A 15,194-nucleotide genomic window follows, 5' to 3' on the forward strand; every position below is an offset into this window, starting at 1 on the left:
TTTATCCTTTTTGAAAGATTCATTCTTGTTTATTCATTCCTTTGTTTAAGTCACGTCTGAAAAGCACACCAAGGTTTTTATAGTCCTTTTCAAAGAGAATATAAAAGAAGGCTAATGAAAAGAAGACTTGATGGATTCCAGTGTAAAGTAGTAGCAGACATCAAGGGAACAAAAAACATACAATCAATTTAAAAATCATTGAAAAAGTTACCCTTCTAAAATATAACTCTTTAAAATATAAGTCATTCTGCACTTAAAAATTCTTCAGTGGTTTCCCATTATCTGCCAGATGACAAAGTTACATCTGACATCCTTAACCTAAATACAAGGCCCTACATCCTTATTATCTGGCTCTCCTATTTTCCAGCCCTTTTTCCTCTCAGATCATCTCTCTCCACCCACCCCTACTTCCATCCCTGTTCCTCATTCATGCAAGTTAGAAGTACTGGGTACATTTCAAGGAGATAATTAGATGCTCTGAGGTTCAGACTTATAACTGACTAGGCGGGTTGTTGTATTAGAAAGAACATGAGCTGGTTCTGCCACTTGATGGCTCTGTGACCTCAGGCATGTTATTTAGCCTTAACAGTACTGATTCCTCGTCTGTAAATTAAAGCTATGGCTTCTCACAAGGTTGTTCTGAGAATAATATCTGTAAAAAAAGGAACACTTACTAAATGTTAGTTGCTTTTTCACCTCTTCTTTTTGAATTTCAGAGTGGGCATTGAAAATTGTGTGGTACCAGAGTATTACTTAGCTTTTATTAGGCTGGTAGAAAATGTATGGTGACTGTAAAGGTTGATGTTTTAGGAGAATGTGAAAAAAATTAATACTCTTCAAATATTGTTTCACATCAGTATATGTCATTAGAAGAGGAAGACCAGTATACTGGCTATAAGCTCAGGTTCTGTTCTTCATAGGTCTAGATACAGAGTCCATTGCCACCTAGCTCCGTGACTGTTAAGGCCTTCATGTGTTGATTTTTCCATCAATAATAATTGTGCCTTCATCATTTAATTTAGGGGGATTAAGTAAAATAGTCAGTATATAACATTTAGAATAGTTGATGGAAGAGAATAAGATCTCATTAAATAAAAATGTCGTTATCATTAGATACCAACCCCTACCCCCAAATTCTGTCTCTGGAATTAAATTGGAGTGTCCTCTTCCAGGTAGGGTCCTGGGAGTGAAATTATTTCCTCAGTGGATGGCTTGCATGTTTTTTTAAAGCTTGTGTGTGTGTATATGCACACATACATACTTAAATATTTTCTTCTAGGCCCTGAAAGTAGATTTGGTCCCATACCTTTTAAAATTACTTGAAGGCATTGGCCTTGAAAATCTGGACAGCCCAGCAGCCACAAAGGCTCAGATTGTTAAAGCTCTCAAGGCAATGACTAGAAGCCTGCAGCATGGAGAACAGGTGAGTCTCCACAGAGGTAACTTTTATCTGTTAATTATGACAAGGCATTTTCGAAACCAGGGGTCTTGACCATTGGTGATCCATGCACCTCAGCTCAGGTTCTACTTAAAGATGTGCTTGTTGACCATAACTGGAACAGATCCCAAGATCACAAATGGACTAGCATAGCTACCTCATAAACACAAACCATATACTCAAATGGGGCTTCCCTGGTAGCTCAGTGGTAAAGAATCCTTCTGCCAGGGCAGGAGATGTGGGTTTGATCCCTGGGTCAGGAAGATCCCCTGGAGAAGAAAATGGCTCCCCACTTCAATTTTCTTATCTGAGAAATCCCATGGACAGAGGATCCTGGCAGGCTACAGTCCATGGGGTTGCAAAAGAGTCTGACACAACTTAGCAACTGAACAACAAATAGTCACCAGGAGGAGTCTTTCTCTGGATAGTGATAGTGTGTTGCACATTCTTAAGCGTAGAAGAATGTTGAAAATTTAGTGCTGATTAAGATTAACTTTCAATTCTAGAAGATATTGTGGAATAGTGATAACCACTTTGACTGACTCTACCTTAATACCTTTAAAAAGATACAGAATATCATTTTAGTTTCATCTCCTTCATTAGCACTTACAAAGTGTTGGCTATGAGCCCAACAAAGCCTCTTTTGTTGTAACTTAGGTGTGTATTAATTTATATCAGCTGGGCTTCCCTGGTGGCTCAGACAGTGAAGAATCCACCTGCAATTCAGGAGACCCAGTTTCAGTCCCTGGGTCAGGAAGATCCCCTGGAGAAGGGGATGGCTACCCCTCCAGTATTCTTACCTGGAGAATTCCATGAACTTAAACGAGCCTGGGGGACTACAGTCCATGGCATGGCAAAGAGTCAGACATAGCTGAGCAAGTAACACTCCACTCTACAATTGTTTCAGCTACATGTGCATGCCTCGTTCAAACCAGTTCAATAATTTTATTTTCCTCATTGGTTTTATTCTTAATATTGCTTCTGAGGAGTTCCTCATTCAATATTATTATATAGTCCATTTAGTAATGCTTTTTTTTTTTTAATTGAAGTGAAATTCACATAATGTAAAATTAACCCTTTTAAACTGAAAAATTCACTGATCCTCAGTACATTAACAATGTTGTGGGGCTTCCCTGGTGGTCCAGTGGTTAAAAATCCACCTGCAAATGCAGAGGTTGCAGCTTTGATCCCTGATCCTACATGTGGAGAATCCCACATGGCTCGGGATGCGCCACAACTGCTGAGACCCCCGCACCCTAGAGTACAAGGTGAAACCTGTGCACAAGAGAAGCATGCACACCACAACTAGAGGGTAGCTGCTGCTCTACAACTAGAGAAAGCCCACGTGCAGCAGTGAATATGAGCAGAGCCGAAAAAAAGTTACATAACCGCCACCTACCTAGTTCCCCAAAATAGTAATTAAGTAGTTATTTCCCATTTCTTTCCTTCAGCTTCTGGCAGTCACCACTCTTATTTTCTAGGAATTCTGGACATTTCACCTAAGTGGAATCATGCAGTATGTGACCTGTATCTGGCTTCTGTCTCTTAGCATGTTTTCAGGGTTCAACTGTGTTACAGTGTGTTTCAACACTTAATTCCTTTTTAAGGCTGAATAATGTTCCATTGTATGTATATGCCATGTTTACCCATTTATCCATTCATAGGTATTTGGACTGTTTCTATTTACTAATGTTCTTCTGTAGGTTTAAACTGACTTAAAGCTTTCCTTTAGTGAATCCACTGTGTTTGTATGTTCCAACTAAAGAAGTTATGCCATTTTCCCTTCTAGCAGACTTATTTTGAGCTGTTTGGGGTGTTTGAGCTGTTTGAGGTGAAAATAAAGAACAGAGATGGCATGTGCTATTGCAGTCATTAACTATATGTTTATTAAACTTACCTGTGGGTGTTCTGAATGCCAAGCAGAGGCATTCCTGTGTACCATGTGCCCCCAGTCATGCTCCCCTCAACTTGCCACTGGATTCCTGTTGATGAGAATTAACGCAGCAACTCTTGATAACCACCTTCCACTCACAAGGGAAGGAAAGAATTACAGTAGTTTCCAAAGTAGGACCTTCAGCACATTCACAACAAATCACTTTCACCACTGCTTTGCTCCAAAAGACAAAGAGTCTTTTGGACTCTCATGGTCCCCATGTGTATCTCTACTTTAATGCTTCCCATTATGTTATCTGGCACCATCTATCTCCTTTCCTAGACTGTAGGCACTTCAGGGACAGAGAATGTCTTTCTCATCTTTGTGTCCACTGTGGAACCCATGATTTGGGTGCTCCATAAATATTTGATCTGAACCTTGATATGTGAAAGATACCCTCTACGTTGGAATTTCCTAAGTTTTTTTTTTTTAATCTTTTTCCCAGAAAGAAACATGTCTTGCCTCTTAGTATACATGTACACACAAGTCGTCTATCCTGCGCATTTTATATGTGATAGACTGATGCTTTCTAGATTGTTCATTGTTGTTCAGTCACTAAGTCGGGTCCGAGTCTGCAGCCGTGTGGACTGCAGCACACCGTGTTTTCTCTGTCCTGCACTATTTCCTGGTGTTTGGTCAGACTCACATCCATTGAGTCAATGATGCCGTCCAACCATCTCATCCTTTGTTGCCCCGTACCCCCTCTCCTCCTGCCCTCGGTCTCTCCCAGCATCAGAGTCTTTTCCAGTGAGTCGGCTCTTTACATCAGGTGGCGAAAGTATTGGCGCTTCAGTATCAGTCCTTCTAATAAATATTCAGGGTTGGTTTCCTTTAAGATTGACTGGTTTGATCTCCCTGTGTCCAAGCAACTCTCTAGAATCTTCTCCAGCACCACAGTTCAAAAGCATCAGTTCTTTAGCGCTCTGCCTTCTTCATGATACAGCTCTCACATCCATACATGACTACTGGAAAAACCATAGCTTTGACTAGATGGACCTTTATCGGCAAAATAATGTCCCTGCTTTTTAATATGCTGTCTAGGTTTATCATAGTTTTTCTTTCAAGGAGCAAGCGTCTTTTAATTTCATATTTGTAATCACCATCTGTAGTGATTTTGGAGCCTAAATCTGTCACTGCTTCCACTTTTTCCCCTTCTATTTGCCATGAAGTGATAGGACTGGATGCCATGATCTTTGTTTTCTGAGTGGTTAGTTTCAAGCCAGCTTTTTCACTCATTGAGAGGCTCTTTAGTTCCACTTTGTTTTCTGCCGTTAGAGTGGTATCATCTGCATATCTGAGGTTGTTGATATTTCTCCCAACAATTTTGATTCCAGCTTGTGATTCATCCAGCCTGGCATTTCGCATGATGTACTTTGCATATAAGTTAAATAACCAGGGTGACAATATACAGACTTCACATACTCCTTTCCCAATTTGGAACCAGTCAGTTGTTCCATGTCTGGTTCTAACTGTTGCTTCTTGACCCATATACAGGTTTCTCAGGAGACAGGAGTGGTGATCTGTTACCCCCATCTCTTAAGAATTTTCCAGTTTGTTTGAGCTATACAGTATGATCTACATAGTCAAAAGACTTTCTTGTAGTCAGTGAAGCAGAAGTGAATTTTTTGGAATTCTCTTGCTTTTTTTATGATCCAGTGGATGTTGGCACATTGATCTCTGATACCTCTGCCTTTTCTAAATCCAGTTTACACATCTGGAAATTCTTGGTTCACATACTGCTGAACCCTAGCTTGAAGGATTTTGAGCATTACCTTGCTAGCATGTGAAATGAGTGCAGTTGTACAGTAGTTTGAACATTCTTTGGCGTTGCCCTTCTTTGGGATTAGAATGAAAACTGACCTTTTCCATCCCTGTGGCCATGGCTGAGTTTTCCAAATTTGCAGACATACTGAGTTCAGCACTTTAAAACACTTTAAAACAATATCAACCTTTAGGATTTTAAATAACTCAGCTGGAATTCAGTCACCTCCATTAGCTTTGTTCATAGTAATGCTTCCTAAGGCCCACTTGACTTCATGCTTCTGGATGTCTGGCTCTAGGTGAGTGACCATACCATCATGCTTATACGGGTCATCAAGACCTTTTTTCGTGTAGTTCTCCTATGTATTCTTGCCACCTCTTCTTAATCTCTTCTGCTTCTGTTAGATCCTTACTGTTTCTGTCTTTTATTGTGCCCGTCCTTGCATGAAATATTCCCTTGATATCTCCGGTTTTCTTGAAGAAATCTCTAGGCTTCCCCATTCTATTTTTTCCCCTCTAATCTTTGCATTGTTCATTGAAGAAGGCCTTCTTATCTCTTGTTGCTATTCTCTGGAACTCTGCATTCAGTTGTGCATATCTTTCCCTTCCTCCTTTGCCTTTCACTTCTCTCCTTTCCTCAGCTACTTGTGAGGCTTCATCCAACAACCATTTTGCCTTCTTGGATTTCTTTCTCTTTGGTATGGTTTTGGTCCCTGCCTCCTGTACAATGTTATGAACTTCCATTCATAGTTCTTCGGGCATCCTGAATGGCCTAGTGGTTTTCCTCAATTTCAGCCTGAATTTTGCAATAAGTATCTGATACTTTCAACCATAGTGACTTCTAGGTCTTGTTTTGACTGACTGTATAGAGGATCTCCATCCTTGGTTGCAAAGAACATAATCATTCTGATTTTGGTATTGACCATCTAGTGATGTCCATGTGTAGAGTCATCTCTTGGGTTATTGGAAAAGCATGTTTGCTGTGACCAGCATCTTCTCTTAACAAAACTGTTAGCCTTTGCCCTACTTCATTTTGTACCCCAAGGCCAAACTTGCCTGTTATTCCAGGTATCTCTTGACTTCCTACTTTTGCATTCGAATCCCTTATGATGAAAAGGACATCTTTTGGGGGGTATTATTAGTAGTTCTAGGAAGTATTCTAGGTCTTCATAGAACCACTCAGTTTCAGCTTCTTTGGCATCAGCAGTTGGAACATAGATTTAGATTACTGTGATGTTAAATATTTTGCCTTGGAAACGAACCAGGATCAGGTTCTGTTGTTGAAATTGCACCCAAGTACTGCATTTCAGACTCTTTGTTGACTCTGAGGATTTCTTCTAGGGTATTCTTGCCCACAGTAGTAGATATAATGGTCATATGAATTAAATTCACCCAGTCCTGTCTATTTTAGTTCACTGATTCCTTCTAACAGGTCACATCCATAGTTTGAAAGAGTGCTTTAAGTTTTAGCTTGAATTTTGCAATATTTTGTCCCCAGATCGCTTCCTCAGAAATACTTCATGAGCTGACACCACAGTTAGCCAGTTGTTACTATCACATGAATATCTTACTGCCCAAATTACATACAAACCAATAAGTCTGAATAGTCGAGTCCAAGTTTAGAGGGAAGACTGAGGCATTTCTTTGGGTCTGGTTTAATGAGATCTGCCTGGTGTAGAGTGTTTGATGAATGTGAGGTCTCGGTTCATCTTTGCCCCTTTCCTGAGTTGGCCTCTTTGGTTTGTCTTGGAAGTTTGCTTTTTTTAATCAACATCCAGTTTGTTTATGTTCAAAGAGTTTGTTTTACTTCCCTAGGTGAATGAAATCCTGTCTCGTTCTTCAGTCTGGAGTGCCTTCAAAGATCAGAAACATGATTTGTTTATTTCTGAGTCACAAACAGCAGGATACCTCACAGGTAAACCAAAGCACACCCAATTCTCTTTCCTAAGACATATGGCAGTAGCCATATGGACCTTCCTTTTGCCCTGTCTAGACTGAAAACAGCATTTAGACAGTTTTCCTAGATTCCTACTATAACTGCCCATCTTGGAGATGTCATGGACATGCAGTGGACCCCTGATTCTAGCCCAGACCACATACGGACTGTTGTGGTGTTGAATGTATGCTGACTGCAAAGCGGACCCTGATCAGTTTTTAACCCAGCTGATCCAGGATGTCATACTTAATATTTTGGGTATGGCTGTATTAAAATGTTTATCTTGAACATGCACATAAAGATTGGAGAAGTATTTACTCAGAATTATCAGTATCAGAAACATGATAGCATCATTCCATTCTGGCAGATTAATAGATTGAAGTTCTACCTATGCACACTCACATGTCAAATATTTTTTCTTCTAAGTTACCAGTGATTAATCTGTAATTTTTTAAAATATTTAAGGCTTGTATTCTCATGGGAGGAAATATATGGGTGCCATGAAGGAAAGGATATTTTGCTGCCTGGGGGTCAAAAGAAGCTCCAGATATTTGTCCATTTGGCACACTTAATTTTAACATAATAATTCTGAAATACTCATTTTCATATTGGCTCCTGTTTAAAAGCTTCTGTTTAAAAAGAAGGTCATAGCATTAAACTACTAAATGCTGAAAAATGAAATATAGTCTTCGGTATTAAAGTTTTATTTTGAAATTAACCTTAGGAATATTAAGTAGTTCTTGCCATTGCCTGAAATTATAGTGTATTTTTTAAAATGTCAGCCCTACAACCTCCTCTAACCAAAGATGATGTAAGTAAATTAAGAGAAAAAATTACCACCCAGTATTTCTCATACCAGTGTGATTGTTTTAATAATCCTCATCACTAGTATAGAAATTTATAAATCCTGAAGACTAAATCTTGAATAATCCAAAATAGGGACTGTGGAGAAAGTTTGCATGGTTTTAATTTTAGAATTGATTGTGACATTACTGCTTTTTTCTCCACTGTGACCTCTTTAATATTAATCCACTAAAATTTATAATCAGAGCTATAGAGTTTACAAACATGGGGTGCTGTGACTGCCAGCCATGTGTGTACATAAGAGTAGAGTACCATAGGTCTCCCTTCTCACTTTCCCATCACCTGCCCTATGTTGACTATGGAGAGAGATACCTAGAATATGGTCTTAGTCTCTTCCAGATCTTTCAAGCTGTAGCTTCTAAGTAGGAGTATGATCTCATAGACACACCAAGAACTTTACCTCTTTAAATTCTACCCAGAAAGTTTACACAATGCCACCTTTTTTGTATGTAAAAATTGTATGATTGAAAAATCTGCCTTATTTTTTTCTAGCTCAGAGTAAACTTACTTAAAATTTGACCTTGAAGAATAGGGAGATATGTAGGTTATAAGCATCCCTAGGAAGGCATCATCTGATTCTTTTGTCCTTGAGTGACCTCCACATCCATTGACCTTACTGGATGGAATAAAAGACTGCAGGTGGTCCTTGATGTACTAACAGCTGTGGGTCAAGTGGTCTGTGGTTAGAATACACAAGAGAGAGGGATTTATCTTTAGAGACCTAGAGTTTCTTTCAAAATCATTTGGGTCCTCAGCCCCACCCGGATTTCCTAATATTATAGAAAAAGTTCAGGGATTAAAAAGATCTCTGTCCTGCCTTTCTTTTTACTGGGATCCTTGTTGTGGCTTCTGAATGAGTTGTGGGAAGCAGCTTTGATGAGCTGTAGAGAGTGAAGGTTAGCAGCGGAGAAAAGGCTTCGGTTTGTGAATTTTTTCACATCCTTGGTCCAGCTCAAGAGGCAGAAATTCTAATAAAGCCATCAAAGTGAAGGGTGGTATAAATCCCACCCTGGAAAGGGCCTTGGGTTACTGTGTCTATTATGAATGTCATTGCTGAAGCCTGCAGTCACATCAGTCAACACAGGACAATCTGGACTAGTTCTGAGCTGTGTTGGCCCCCAGACTGTCCGGTTCATAGTGCATCATCAAGCTGGTATGTTCCTTTGTTGTGAAAGTACTGCCAGTTGAACTGATGTTTATTTATTGCTTGGGTTACCAATTATTTTTGTGTTTGAACTTTTCTGTTGATGTGTTGCGTGTCATTGTTAAAAGGGGCAAGTACTACTTATAATGATAAGAGCTCATTATGTGAATCTCCATGGAGTGTATACAATGTTGTATTGAATTGGAATTTTAAATTTACTCCATCCTGCCTTCAGTGTTGAGAAGATTCAGATTGTACCAAGCCCCTCTCTAATCAGTTTGCAAATAAAATAAGGTACTATGAGAACACAAGTCATCGCCAGCCCTTTCTTCTGATATGTGGACTTATTTAGGAGATGGAGATAAAGTTAATTACTATTTCAAAATAAGATTGGACTAACCAAAAATACATTTATGATTTTCTTCCTGGCTGCTGAGGAAATGTCATTCAGTCACATGCTCAGAGTTTGGAATAAAAATTAAAATATTCTAGGCCAGATTACTCAGTGTTGGTAAATTGAGACGGGACTGACTCCCTAGCCTGGCATATTGTTATGTCTTATGATAAAGGTTCATCAAAAGTGCCACGGGAACTTTACCCGTGGTGTGGATTAGCTGTATCTGCTCACTGTTCAGGGCCCTGGGTTACTTAACCATTTCTTAGGTTCTAGAAGAGCTTGGTGCTGACAAGCATTTCAGCAGTGAAAATCCTCAAATTTCCTCACCTAGGAAATCAATGGAGAAAGAAAAAACAGGGAAAGGAAGAGAAACAGGCCAAGGCAAAGATGCTCTTAGGAGCTGGAATTGGATGAAGAACTTTGTACTGCATACTTAATTATTCTACTTAATTAGAGGCAGGTAGGATAGTTAACTTGGCTTCCTAAGGTCATCAGAGGGAGAGAGGGAGTGTTTCTTGGGCCTCTCATCAAACTAGTTTATTAGATCTTTGCACAATTGGGTTTTTTATTGCCTTTTGTTTTTGTCTTTATATATGTCCAAGACTACACAATGGGAGCCATGTTAGGAAAGATTTCCTAAGGTCAGTGTCAGTTTATAGTAGGACACTGCTGCTAAGGCAGGGCTTCCTTTTTTTTTTTTTTTTTTCAATTTTCCCCACTGAAAATCCCATGTTCATTTTCACCAAAGCCCACGGTCCTTTCACTACTCTACTATGGTAGCCAATTCCATTCTGTGGGATTCTTTGCTGATTTTTATCTTTTCTCTTCCCTCTTAAGTCCAGCAGCCTTACACGGTGTGCCGTGTACCCCATTTCTGGCAGGCCCTACTCTTTGCTCCCACATGTCTCTGGAGAAAACACTGCTCTATCCTAGCAGACTGTAGCTTCCTGCCCCTAGAAACCAGACATGTCTGGAAGAGGCCAGAGATGTGAGGGAGAGAGCATCTCAGACTTCATTTAAAGAAATACCAGGAATTGACCTGTCTTTCCTAAAGAGGCAAATGGTGGCACTAGAATTTGATCACCCCTGGATAATCCTTCAGGGTCCATTGTCCACAGTTTATATTTTAGCCCAGAGGTTCGCAAACTTTATCAGTTCACAGTGCTTTCATAGCTTAGTGATTTTTTTTCTTTTATCCCTAGACCAAAAGAAATAGTAATTAATTTTATTAATTAGTTACATTCAAAAAACTTGAGAGTAGTCGTACGGTATCCAACAGATGTCACTGTGTCTCCAGATTTAAAATATTCAGTGGTGTCCCAGAATTTTGCCCGAGTGCTTCAGCATGTAGTCTGAGAACTACGTCCTTGGTCCATTTTCTATGTGTAACACTCGTGATTTGGTCTCATAATCAATTCATTTGATGTGAGCAAAGTTGAGCCCACAATCAGAAGTGCTCAGGGACTATACCAATCTGTAGTGTTCAGGGGGTTATTCTTAAGGGTTTATTCCCTAGCAATCTTGCTGCTGCCTAGAGTCCAGAGTGGAACATTGGCAGGAAGTAATATAATGGTGTGGCACTGCTCTGAACTGCCTGTCAATGGGGTGTATCTCTGCCTGTCAAGGGGGTGTATCTCCTGTCCTCCCTACCGTCTCTCCTGAGCAGTCTATGTAAGGCCTGGTGTCCTGATTAATTGACAGCAGGGGTTGATAGATGTAAGCCCATCATGCCTTAAAAAGCAGAAAATCCTTAAGTTTTCTAAGTTCAAAGTTCCAGGTGCCTGGGCATTCCAGGTGGCACGTGGCAGTTCATGCAGGCTGAGTTGTCTCTGGCTGCGTGTAACCACATGCTACAGTGTCTGCTTTCTTCAAATCCTCAAGAGGTTAAAAAAAAAAAAAAGATGAATCTATATTGTTCCCTTTTGTCCTACTTCAGTCCCTATTACACCTTAGCCTTTCAACCTGCTCTGCTGTTTGCACTTCCTTACAACTTCCCTTGCTGCTTATATTTCTTTTTTCCCCTCAGGTGTCTCTCCTTCCCTTCTCACTGGCAGCAGCCCCCTTCACCTCAGGAGCGGACTTTAGATCCGCTCTGCCAGGCAGCTTGCTAACTTCTGTGTAGCTCTCTGAAGCAGGTAGAGAACCATTTTGCTAAATGCATGCCACTTCCTCTGCCTTTCTAGTCCTAACCCTTCAATGTTCCCTAGCTGTTTGCTTTGTTTCCTATGATTTCAGCTAAAAATATTGCTCAATATGTAGTATTATGCTATAGTATAGTGTCTTTTACAAATACTTTGTACAGTTGTGCAATGATTCTGAGGTGTAATTAAATGTCCCTGCAGTGTTTTAAGTTAAACTAGAAGGCTAGAGCCATTATATGCTCATAGGACACATCTTGATAAATGCTGGGATAATGGCATTTTTATGCACTAGAGACTTAAGAGTCAAGACATATAAAACTAAAATACCTTTTCCATAGCATTCATGTTTTGACCTATGACTAGGTGTCCAGAGTTTGCCTTATCTTTCTCAGAGACCCTTGTTCATTTGGTGTTATTTGTTACAGCAGCTTTTTTGTTTTCACCAAATGAAAATAGGCTTAACTTAAGTATAGATGGAAGTGTTTTTGTTGTGAATTTCATCAAGTATGACTTTTGAATGAGCTAACTCAAGTACAGAGTTTATTTCCTATTTTTTTTTTCTCATTTGACATTAGCTGTATCCTTCAGTGCCCAAGATATTTTTTTTAATGAACTTCCCAGATGTGAGAAGGGAAAAATTTTCCATGTTTCCTCACCAGTGTTACTGTCTAGCATAAATTTTGAAATGATTTTTAACTTTGTCATATAGTAAAGGCAAACCATGAAAATGGTGTTGCAGGTGTTTGTTAAGATTTCGTTGTATGCTTAGATAATCCTAATAGATTGCATCAGGTCCTTGTGATGGGATGCTTGACCTGGTTCTCACATTTTCATAAAGGTCCATGTTCTCACATGACTGCTCTTTAGAAGGTTTTCCTTTTTTTCTCTTGCAGGACCTGGAGTTGCTGGCTACCTTACTGCAGGGACATCCTCATCAGTCATGTCCAACTTGCCGCCTCCTGTAGACCATGAGGCAGGTGACCTTGGCTATCAGACGTGAAACTTTCATGAGAGACAATAAATGCTGAAAGGCCAGTGCCCTGTCCACATTCCTCCAGCTGATCCATTGAAGAAAACTCTTAACTGCCTTTCTCCTGGTTTCATGACAGTGTTATTCCTTTTTCTATAAATATATTTTTATTTAGGAAAAAAGTCAGTGATTCTAATTGTATCACGTTGTAAGAAAGCACTCTGTGGATCAACCTAAGTGGATACACAAGAATTTTTTTTCTTGATGTATGTAAGCACATTTTGTTCCTTTATATCTGTTTACAAGACTGTGAATCAAAAAGACAAAGCTTTCTTCCTAGTTTTTATAATGTTTTTTTGAATTAGTGTGACTGTGGGGTTGAACTGCAGTCTACAGAGATTGGGAAATCAAAGTCACTCAGCCCGCAGAAGGGCATCTCCCTCTCCTGCCTCAAGTCTGCCTGGCTGTTCTCCCATTGTTGAACACTTCTAGGTTTTATCCTTGCAGCTGTTCACTGGTATCCTCTCCTCGATCATTTAACCTCCTGAGAGCTCACAGTACACGTTGATATATATAACTGGCTTTACCAAATTGAATGAAAAAGGAGCTTGTGCAAAAAAATTTAAAAACAGATGTCAAGATGTTATGTAAGAGATTAGTGTAATTGTGAAATGTTCTATACATTATCAAATATATAAAGCTTTCTATATTGAATGTACATTATACAGATCATTCATATGTGTACATAAAATTTTAAAAATAAAGGGAATTGACTGCTTTGTTAATGATATCCATTCTAGTTTAATTTTTCCCTTTAAAGACTTTATATTTTTATTTATAAGATAGATTTAGTAGTGGTAGTAAACACAGACTTTGCCTCACATTTCCAGTATCTCATATAGACAGCTACATTGACATACCTGATCATTCTTAAATCCCTTCATTAATATTTCAGCACATCTATATTTCCAGGCACAGCATATCATTTATTTTTCACACAGTATTCAAGGAGGGGTCAAACTGTTAATAAATATAGTTTAATATGTGTGACACATTAATTACAATATTTTTAAGAGATTAAAGAGGGAGAGGAGGTTTCAAATAAAGATTTCAGCATTCAGGTCATCTTATGTGATCACAAACTACAAAGAAAAATATAAACATGTAAAATACATATAAGAACCAAGTTTATTACAGGGTTGGTGTGCAAGAAGAGCAGGAGTAGACACTTAATTCCTATCATAACTTGCTGATTGAAAATTTTACATCAGATTTATTATTTCTTAATTTAAAGATTATGGAGTAATAAACCCATGTAAATATTTTAACATATAACTAGGATTTGTTTCTAAAAGGCAGTAGTTTGTCATAAAAATATGTTCATTGAGAGATTCGAACAACTGGTTTTGAGTAGGTGTTTTAGGAGAGCATAACTCAGCACAATATATTTCCTTTAAATACTAAAGGAACATGGATATTGTGGATAATTATAATATTTAAAGATCAATTTAAATAAATATGTGGTTGATGTTTGAATATCAATAACAGCTCATCTTTATTAAACATTATGCCAAACATTTTATAAAGTGTTGTACATGCATAACTTCATTTAATCCTCAGAGCAAATCTCATTTGACATTAGCTATATTGCTGATATAATTCCCATTTTCCAGGTGAAGAATAGAAGCTCAGAGAGGCAACACTGCTCAGAGGCAAACTTACTGAAAGTCACATTATTAGTAAGTAACAGAGTAGGAAATCAAAACTTACTTTTACTTGACACTATTCTGAGCCACTATCTGGAGGTAACCATATAATATCAAATAGGTATATGTGACTAGGAAGAGTAAGTTGCTTGTTTTTCATTTTTAAACTGTTTTGTTATGTTTTTTTTGGCCATACTGTGAGGTATGTAGGATCTTAGTTCCCCAACCAGGGATCAAACCTGGGCCCCTTGTATTGGGAGTGTGAAAACCACCAGGGAAGTCCCCATTTTTAAACATTTTTATTGTAAACTTAAACAGATACAGAAAGTCTTACTGAAAAAATTAGTTTAATCAATTATTATTATAAGGCAAATCACCTTTGACCTCCCAGCCAGGTGAAGAACTTTGCCAGCCTTTCCAGTAGCCCCATCGTGTTCCCCAATCAGAATCATCTCCCCTCCCTCCAAAAGTGACCACTTGTCTGACACTTCCTTGTGTTCATTAGTTCATCACCCGGTGTGTACATCCCTGGACACCAGAGTGGTCTTGCTATTTTTCTTTTTAAAATTTCTTCGAGTCTGTTAATCTGGCTACCCTTCCATCCCTTTTCCCCATCACTTGTCTGTTGAAGTCCCCAGGAACATCTAGCTTGTTCATTTTCCCACAGTTGGAAATTGCTGATCAGACACTTCTGATGCAGTTCAGCCTTGTCCTCTATTCTCTTTGGGGGTAGAGGTTTTATCTGAGGTTTATGCATGGGGAGATTTGCCCTGAGAGGAAAAAGTAAGACAGCATGAGCCAGGTAACAGGAAAGTAAGTATAGAACATCTGGAGGGGTAGGATATTATGGTGTGGGTAGCATATAGGGATCCAAAGAGAGAACCTATCCTGAGATCCAGGGAGG

General features: G+C 39.0%; 1 protein-coding gene across 1 annotated transcript in view; it reads left to right on the plus strand.

Annotated features, from left to right (window-relative positions):
* Positions 1-13,374, plus strand: part of DNAJC13 (DnaJ heat shock protein family (Hsp40) member C13) — a 155,669-nt gene extending 142,295 nt beyond the window's left edge. Inside the window, exons 54-56 of the mRNA XM_040232721.1 lie at positions 1,280-1,423; positions 6,948-7,047; positions 12,508-13,374. Of these exons, the coding sequence (XP_040088655.1) occupies positions 1,280-1,423; positions 6,948-7,047; positions 12,508-12,614 (351 nt within the window). The 3' untranslated portion in view covers positions 12,615-13,374. The remainder of the gene's footprint in view (positions 1-1,279; positions 1,424-6,947; positions 7,048-12,507) is intronic.
* Positions 13,375-15,194: the final 1,820 nt, after the last annotated feature.

This window comes from Oryx dammah, unplaced genomic scaffold (genome assembly GCF_014754425.2).
Source record: "Oryx dammah isolate SB20612 unplaced genomic scaffold, SCBI_Odam_1.1 HiC_scaffold_2, whole genome shotgun sequence".
Lineage (NCBI taxonomy): Eukaryota > Metazoa > Chordata > Mammalia > Artiodactyla > Bovidae > Oryx > Oryx dammah.